The sequence below is a fragment of the Phytophthora parasitica genome (assembly GCF_000247585.1).
Source record: "Phytophthora parasitica INRA-310 unplaced genomic scaffold supercont2.68, whole genome shotgun sequence".
Classification (NCBI taxonomy): Eukaryota; Oomycota; class Peronosporomycetes; order Peronosporales; family Peronosporaceae; genus Phytophthora; species Phytophthora nicotianae.
Genome location: NW_008649054.1, coordinates 297,335 through 305,660, shown reverse-complemented (window position 1 = coordinate 305,660; position 8,326 = coordinate 297,335). Strand labels below are relative to the sequence as shown.

The 8,326-nt window shown below is 44.9% G+C and overlaps 1 protein-coding gene across 1 annotated transcript; it reads right to left on the bottom strand.

The window, feature by feature from the left end:
* Positions 1–3,768: 3,768 nt before the first annotated feature.
* PPTG_17461 (hypothetical protein) lies at positions 3,769–4,744 on the bottom strand (the record flags this gene model as incomplete). Its single annotated transcript, XM_008915208.1, has 2 exons — positions 3,769–3,937; positions 4,494–4,744. 2 exons carry the CDS (start codon positions 4,742–4,744, stop codon positions 3,769–3,771), a joined length of 420 nt encoding a protein of 139 aa, XP_008913456.1.
* Between the last annotated feature and the right edge of the window lie 3,582 nt (positions 4,745–8,326).

Here is an 8,326-nt window from a genome sequence, read left to right as displayed (position 1 = left end):
TTTTGGCTAGATCCCAGGTTTTCTTTTTTATGAAGTGCGAGGCGGCGATGTGACGTACGCATCCATCTGTCATGGATGTATATTGTAACAATCTGACAAATAACACCATTATTAGTTGGCATGGAATCCACCTAGCAATCGATATCATATTGAATTTTACCAAGCCCTGCTCGCTGGAGCTTATTCTGCTGCTTATCCAGAAAATGTGCGAATACAACGCGCAGTTCGAAACGTCCTAGAAACTTTTCCATCTGCGTGGACTCCTACAGTAAAACAGTGGAAAGGAGCTAAGTAACATATATATTTTACTTTAGACCTTGATATTCCGAAATTTGCTTATCCTTTTTGTGCTTTAATCCAATTCTCCGGGCGGTTTGATCGGTGAACGGCTGAGGAGAGCTTTCAATGCCAATAACGCTTCCGTGCCGATGCTATCCCAGCCTCCCCCTCAGCCTCAATTAAAGGGTACTACTGAGGGCTCTTTTATACATAAGAATTAAAACAGCGATCTTAATGAAGCTATAACAGGGTGGTGATGTGGGCTACGTAGCACGATCTCCAGCAGAGTGCCAGTTGGCTTGTGGCCAGCTTTTACTCGTGAAACGTAAGGTTGAAGGGTAGGTAGAGCCCAGGGACTCTATCGACGCACCCTTGCGACGGAGATCGCATGTTGAATGTTGGCCCGACTGGTGGTGTTGGACGGCAAGATGGGTGAGGAGGTCCTCACTTCTATATTTGTGATGGACGGCAAGATGGGTGAGGAGGTCCTCACTTCTATATTTGTGATGGACGGGGGAAGTGAACGGAGGAGTGTGTCGGAAGACGAAAGAAAGTTGGTGGCTGGAAGTACAGTCAACGACAAGGCAACGACGAACAGAGTGGGTTGTTGCGGCATAGCGTGTGTCTGATCGAGCGTGTGAGGCCTGCGGCGGACGCACTTCAGGACGGTAAGATGAAGGACAGGTAGGGTCCAAGAAGGGGAGCGTACAGACGAGCGGAATGGCGTACGGTGAGACCAGACAGGGGAAGACAGATACTCGAGTTCACTGTAGTACTCGCGCACGAGAAGGATGGCCGCTGTAGGAGCACGCTCAAGTGGCTTTGAGATTGAGCAAGATCTGTGTCGTCCCTGGACATTACGGTGCTTCGACAAGGACGTGAGTGAACCAACTGGAGACTATCTGTTCGTGAACGAGAAAAAAAAAGTGGAAAGGGCGAGAATGAAACGACGAACGAGTCTTTGTAATCTGAGTTAGTTTGTTAAGGAGAAATAATGCAAAGCGTAGCCATAGGTTCTGGCACAGTGCTCGTGCGAATATCTGTTGGGCAGTGACATCTTCTAGTAATGTAGAGTATCAATTACGGACTAGGGATAAATAGTACAGGAGACACATAAGCAATACCACTTGTCCAGCGAGTCACGCAGGAAAATAGCAACTCGTTACACAGCCAAGCCTTTAGTACATCCTGATAATGGCTGTAAGAGGCAAGCTTTTCGAAGTCTGGTTAGTCAGTTCCCACACATGCAATGAACACAATATTTCTATAGTAAACAAACTCTCCACAACGTTTTCGACACTAATCCTAGATGTGTTCTAAATGTTCAAAACTCTCCTAAAAAAACTATCTCATGCTCCTCAAAACAGAGTTATGTTGGACTTGCCTTCGTAATTACTGCGTGATTCGGCGTCGATTGCGCTCACTTGGCTACGGGCGCTTCCAACTGCTCACCTCAGTTAACCTTAGTAACATCGTACAAAACTTAGAAAATTGAAAAATCATGAAGTGTCCTAATTCCGATTGGAAAGCGTCGCTGTCCTCCTACACCAAAGGATCGCCTCTAATTTCCATGAAGCCTGGTGTGGATCTTTCGAATCGTTACACAAGCCACCCAGACTCCGATTGGAAGTATCTTTTTTAGATACATCAGAAGCACATACATACAACTGTAGACACGCAAAAAAAGAGCTACTAGTACATCGCGAGGTCTAGAGTAGGAAGCATGGAAACGAGCAGAAAGGCGACGAACAGAGCGCTTGTTCTGCTTCTTCAATATCCAAACGGTGAGGTCATTGATGTATCTGAAGCGAGCTACGTCTACTAGGTGGTGAAGATGTATTGCCCAAATCGACGAAAGTTTGGTAGAGTCAACACTAAACAAAAAGGTGAGCGTGGCTATGGACAACTAGATCAGCCAATTGAATATGTCGAAGTGGCAGCACTAGTATACACATCGAAAGAGGAACGCGACGCAGTACTGAGTCAGCTGTCTGTCTTAACGTCGGCTGGCAAATGCGTGTAGAACGTGGAATTCTTTTGCCAAATATTGACATTCGTAGTGATATCGTCGCAATTGAAAGCAGGCATCCCACAAAGTCTCCTACTACCACATATTGGACTGGACCTCTGCTCTTCTACAGCCTATCAAGAGAGAAACTTTTCCACCGGTTCCTTGTGACGAGCTCTGAGGACCTCCACGAATACTAAATGCGCTCAACGCCAACTGATACTGCATTATAACCAAGGGAATTTGATCGTATAAAGTCGACCCCGCCTAACAATACTTTTGTTTTAATTACAGATTTCGCCAGCAAAGAGAGAGCTGTCCCCAGCCATTTACCTCGCACAGATAGTACGAGTGTGCCGTGGATTTGCTTCAGCTGTTTTTCAATGTATTGAGTTAGCTTATCTTTTGCAGGAAAGTGTCGCGTTGCATGATGCACTAGTGTTGTGAATCCTAAGCTTTCAAGCTTGGTTCCAGCCATTGCATACTCCCCAAACAGACATCACAGACTGCGCCCTCCAGCGTCAGCTGAGGGAATTGCATCTACTATATGTTATGGCTGGCCAGGCGGTCAGTGCCTGACTTGGCTTGCACTTGGAACTTATGTATCTAGCTACATGTATCCTTAGGGATGAATGCTTGGCGAGTAGCAGCTTCTAGAAGCTCTGTCCAGAAGAGTTCAATCTCTTTGAGTTGAGGCTCGTTGCCTCCGCTCACTCTTCGATTTCTGTTGAATACATTAGGCTAAAGTTCCTGCGGGTTTGCCCCCGTAATGCCTAGTGTTGACAACGTTGAATTTCGACCCGGGAAATACTACAACGAGTTTCCAAATAGCAGAGGTAAATGGACGGCTGTCAGTGAACATAATGTATTGCAGTTATGTCCTGGACGGCTGTCACTACGACTTACTAGAAGACCTGCCACCAAGCAAACCCAAGAGAGAAATCATTCGTCTAAAGAAGGTCGAGCTGTGCAAGGTTGCCAGTATGATGAAGCGCCACATACTCTGCTATTAGCTGGATTATATCAATACATTCACCTGTCTATGGCATTTGTCCACGTCTAGTAACCTGGCAGTCTTTATTGGTCCCACCTTTGTCTTATCTGTCTATTAGAATATTAATAAATATTTAAATTCGAGGCGCCAGGTTACTAGTATCTATACAGATTTTAGGATAATAAATTTCCTATTTTATGTAATCTTCTTAACGTTTGCAAGTTCTGGCTCGCTAACTTAACTGTAGACGCGTTGTTTAGCCTTTGTGTGCCTTCTTGTGCTTTTTGTGCAACCATGTCCATGTAATGTTTACATCTAATATTAGCCAATGAAACACTCCACTTCACACTTTTTACGGCTGTAAATCTTATAGATTCACTATAGACGGAGTTCTTGCATCGGTTGCAGGAAATGCATGGAATCCAGTAGTGGCTCGCGGGCAAATGACACTGGATTCACTTTGTGCAGCCCGCGAACAAGAATCTTGTTACAAGATGCCTCGAACTCCAGGAAGCGCGACGTAACTCCGCAGAAACGGGTGGCCATTGGCCTGTACCTCGCCGGACTCAGCGAGAACGACCGGCTCTCTTGCATCAGCAAGAAGCTCCCTGCAGACCTTCAAGACCAGCCGGGGCTCCATCGACAGCTTCTGGAGGCTGCGACGGAAGTAAAACGCAGGAATCCTTGTTAGTTTCTTTTCCTCCGCTTTTAATATAGCCTTAAATTTTACACTGAAGGGATTAAATAAAAACAAGGGTAGGTGAACACTCATGATTCAATTTAGGTCAAATCAGGGTTGACCCTTTTTAAGGAAATTGAGTCAGACAGAAAATATACTATACTGGTTTATTAGCTTCTTTTTTTTAAAGAGTTTGTATGTTTATTGTAAATATATCGCTAGAAAGCAAACCCGCTTGGAAAAGAAAGACATAGGCGTGCGTCGCTGCGCCTTTGGAGTATTTTTATTGTCGAAGGATAGCTGGCACACGTGGCAGTAAACGTTTGGCATCCACGTTGGTGAACTAGTCGCTTCGCTTTCGTGCAGAACATCTCCCACCAGCACATTTTGCAGTGATACGTCTGGAATCGGCACAATTGCGTTTTATTGTACCTATAGCTTACGCCGGGTAGAGCTACATCTAAGGAGCAGTGGAGATGAATGTTCACCGAGCTAAACGCCACACCGCAGTGCGCTAAATCCCCCCTACAAACCACCATATCACCCGCTCCGAGTCTGTTTTTTTATCTTCCTTTCTTGGATGACGGTTGTTCCACCCGTAGGTAGCAAGCGACGTTTCGTCTTGAAGAGCTAGCAGAACGAAAGCTGACATCTCCTCATCGTCGGCGTTCGCCGTCTCGCTGTCTAAAAAGTCACGGCGAACCTGTTGGCGAACTTCTCCAGGGTACGACTTGAGATACGTCCAGGAGCTGGGACAGACGCTCCAGCTTTCATTGTAGATCATAGCATGTCGCTAAACGGATGCTACAACGGGATCTAAACCTGCAAGATCGGTAATATAGGCTTGTCTCTGAATTCATCTTGATCAGTGCAGGTGGTAAATACTGTCACCCACTCTTGAATGTCGACTGCCTTAATTGCCGCTGCTTCTACTTATGTTATTGCTCTTTATCACTTGAAAGCCTTCCTCGTACAGCTTCATCGAATCGAAAATGAGGTTAATGAATCTGACAGTAGTAATGCAGATTAAGAAGTCCAAGAACGTGAAAAGGTACTGAGGACGTATATCATTATTTGCTCAGAACACGATAATCAACATACTTCGTTTTTATAAATGTGCTCCAATACTTTATGCATCTATCTGTACTAATTGTGCCCCGGTGCTCCGAAGATTCTTCCCAAAACATCGTGTCGCAATCATGGATTGCTAGCAGAATCGAATTTTTAATATGCTCTAATGAATTAATAATACTTATCCTGGGATAGCAGTACGAAGTGCGGCAGAGCAGCTTGCAGGGATTTATTCGTTATTCTTCGATTGTTGTCTTATAATTTTTTTTTGTATTCAAAAACGTCCGTCACGCTTTCACGTCCTTTCACGTCTATCCTACTCCTTCCGTTTTGTACCAGGGCAGTACCACCACCATACTTCCATCGATCTCAACTCACCTCCAATATTTTGACGGTTTTGCAGTTCTTTGGATTTTATATCCAGAGTTTTAGCGATTCTGCCTAAAAACCTCTCTTTATTTATTTCTAATACTAAGAAAAAAAGGCTTGTACTCTCTTTGTGTCGGCGTTTTAATGTATGACTCGATGTGCCTGTGATATAAGCAAGTCACATGGATTTACAAAGCCAAAGTGGTGCTATTCCCTTTGAATTTAGGTGGGCTGGTCAAAATATAATTTGACCTAATTTTCCCAGTATGGGTCACTTCCTTTATGTGACCTAGATGATTTGGACCGGATCAGAGTGTGCTACTGGTATTTCAGGTATTTGACCACTTATCATATAAAGGGTCATTATATTTTATTAACCGATGCGGCTCAGTCTACATATTGTCATTGTGTTGCACCCAGGTATTTATTTTATATTTTTACTGCGAGCTGTACTCCGGGATGTTTCTTGTATATGTCGAGCGGTGATATTTACATTCTGCTCTGAACGATTTTCCAGAAACTCACTTCGCTCATCTCAACACATTCCTACTATCCGCAAATTTGTTAGCGCCGCGGGTCTCTACGCACAAGCGGCCACGGCCTTAAACCATCTAGACAATAGTCTCGTAACTGCGAAAGTGTCTACTCTCTCTACCATGCAGGAGGGCCACGGACCGTATCCTACGCATCTAAATTATGAAGGCTATTCTCCTGGAAACCCCCAACGGAGCACATGGTTCTACCGACCACACAATCATAATACGATAGTGAAGCTATAGCAGAAGAAGCCCTTCATGGATGGACACTATCGTATGGCTTGAACGTAACCAAGAAGCAACTCGAACGCAACAGTGCTGGAAAAGTGATTTACAGACTATTTGCATTCGGCCGCTGGGGGAAACAAAACAACACTCATCGATTGACCGACCAAGACAGAGTTTGCACAGATCGTCGTTCAATTCCATCTGGTTGCGCAGTGCGGATCCAATTAGTGGCCGTGGAGGTAACCAACCCATCTGCAGACTGGAAGATTATATATACACAGGATAGTAGCCACGTTCACAACCACGAAGCCTCCCGTGACATTTAGGTTCACGTCCCGCATCGTCAAGGATCTGCTAAGAACTTTTGAGGAATCACAACACAAACCATCAACAACCTAATCTTTGCCCACGGAGCTGCAGGTATTGTCACTGCTAAGATCCACGCTACGCTTCTTCACAGGGGCAAAAACACAATGGTGATCCCTAAAGACACCGCTCAGCATCAAATATTACTCAGTGCCAAAGGTGCTGTTGAGGCCTTGTTCCAAATACTTGATGAGAATGGGTTTCACTATTATTTCGAAAAGGAGCAGTCCAGCAAACGGCTTAAAAATCGTTTGTGGGCGCACACAGAGACTCTCGAATTGGATCGGGATTATTTGTAGATCATCGTGCTCGATTGTACTTACAAAACCAATAAGTACGACTACCCGCTGTTGACCATCATTGCTATCACAGATATGAATTTAATCTTGCCGATAGCTCAATGTTGGCCGCCTGGGGAGGCACAACCTGATTACACCTGGACACTCTTCACACTGAAGCAGCTACTTATGGGCAATGTCATTAACCTTCCATAGCTGGTCGTATCGGACTGATCCCTCCCGTGTATGAATGCAACGATGTTGTGTTCCCTTCTGCCGCTAAGGTGGTATTCTGCTGGCACGTGAACCCTATTGTGGAAGAGCGGGTATGAGCACACTTGGCGAGAATAAATTTGCTAAGGCAGATTTTTATGGTCGCACCAAAATGAATCCGTGCAGAACAAACGGATTCTTAGAGATGTATCACGCTGCCGTACAAGCGACAACGGAGGAATATTTTGGAAATGCAGAAGTGTGTTGCGAAACACATATCGATCGCTTGCTGAATCCTGTGGTCTCTTGTGCTGTTAAATGCAAAAGCAATAGCGTATTAGTAGTTGCTCTCTTACTCGGAGTCCTAGATCTCTTGTGCAGTCGTTTCAACGTCGATCTTTCAGCATGGCGACACTTACCAGTGGACGCCATGCTCTCATGATCCAACTTCTCATAGTTCAAGTCTGAAACTACCTACACTGGCCCCTAAGACTTGACTATCCTCCGCTGTCTTCTTGTAGGCTCCCGCAATATTTGTTGATCCTGTTGTCCTCGCAACTCTCTACATGTTGCTTCGTCAGATCTGGCACCGCCTTGTAGATACCATCCATAGTTCACACGAATCCTCCGAGTCTTCTAATCCTTTCCAGCTTATCTGTACTTGCCATTCCTTGGTTCGACGATTATATCGTCCGTCCCGTATCGCCCGAACCAATGTTGGAATTTTTGTTTACACATTTTTACATTTTTTGTTTTTAGGTATCCGGCATTAAAAACATTTTTTTTTTGCAAATCATCCTCACATTGTTGACGTAAAAAAAAGATAAGTGTTGAAGCTAGATCTCGCCGCTTCATTATCACATTTGCTATTTATCATCGCTGCTGCACGTGTGGACGACGCTATAACGCTCTAATGGATCTACTGCCTGGGCTGCAGGATTCATCAAACCTGGCCAAGCGCGGACGCCCTCCTAGTGCCCTCAGTACAAACGTTTTCCCTTTAAATGAGCGGTGTAACAAGACCATGTGGTGGACGGTGTTTAATACTGCTATGTTGCTCATTGGAAAGACCGAGCGACGACACCGTTTCCGACACACATAAAGAAGCCTGGCAAAAGCACTTGTCGGACTGCTCTTACTACACTAAAACCACCGGGAACGCGTTTCTGAGTGTGACGGGGTCACACAGCACCTTGTGCAGAGGAAGTTTTCTTCCAAGAGTATACAAACTCTAAGTAAACGACCGTTCACGTGTCCCTGGACGAAGTACTCACTAGAGGGTACAATTAAGACTGATTTTTATTT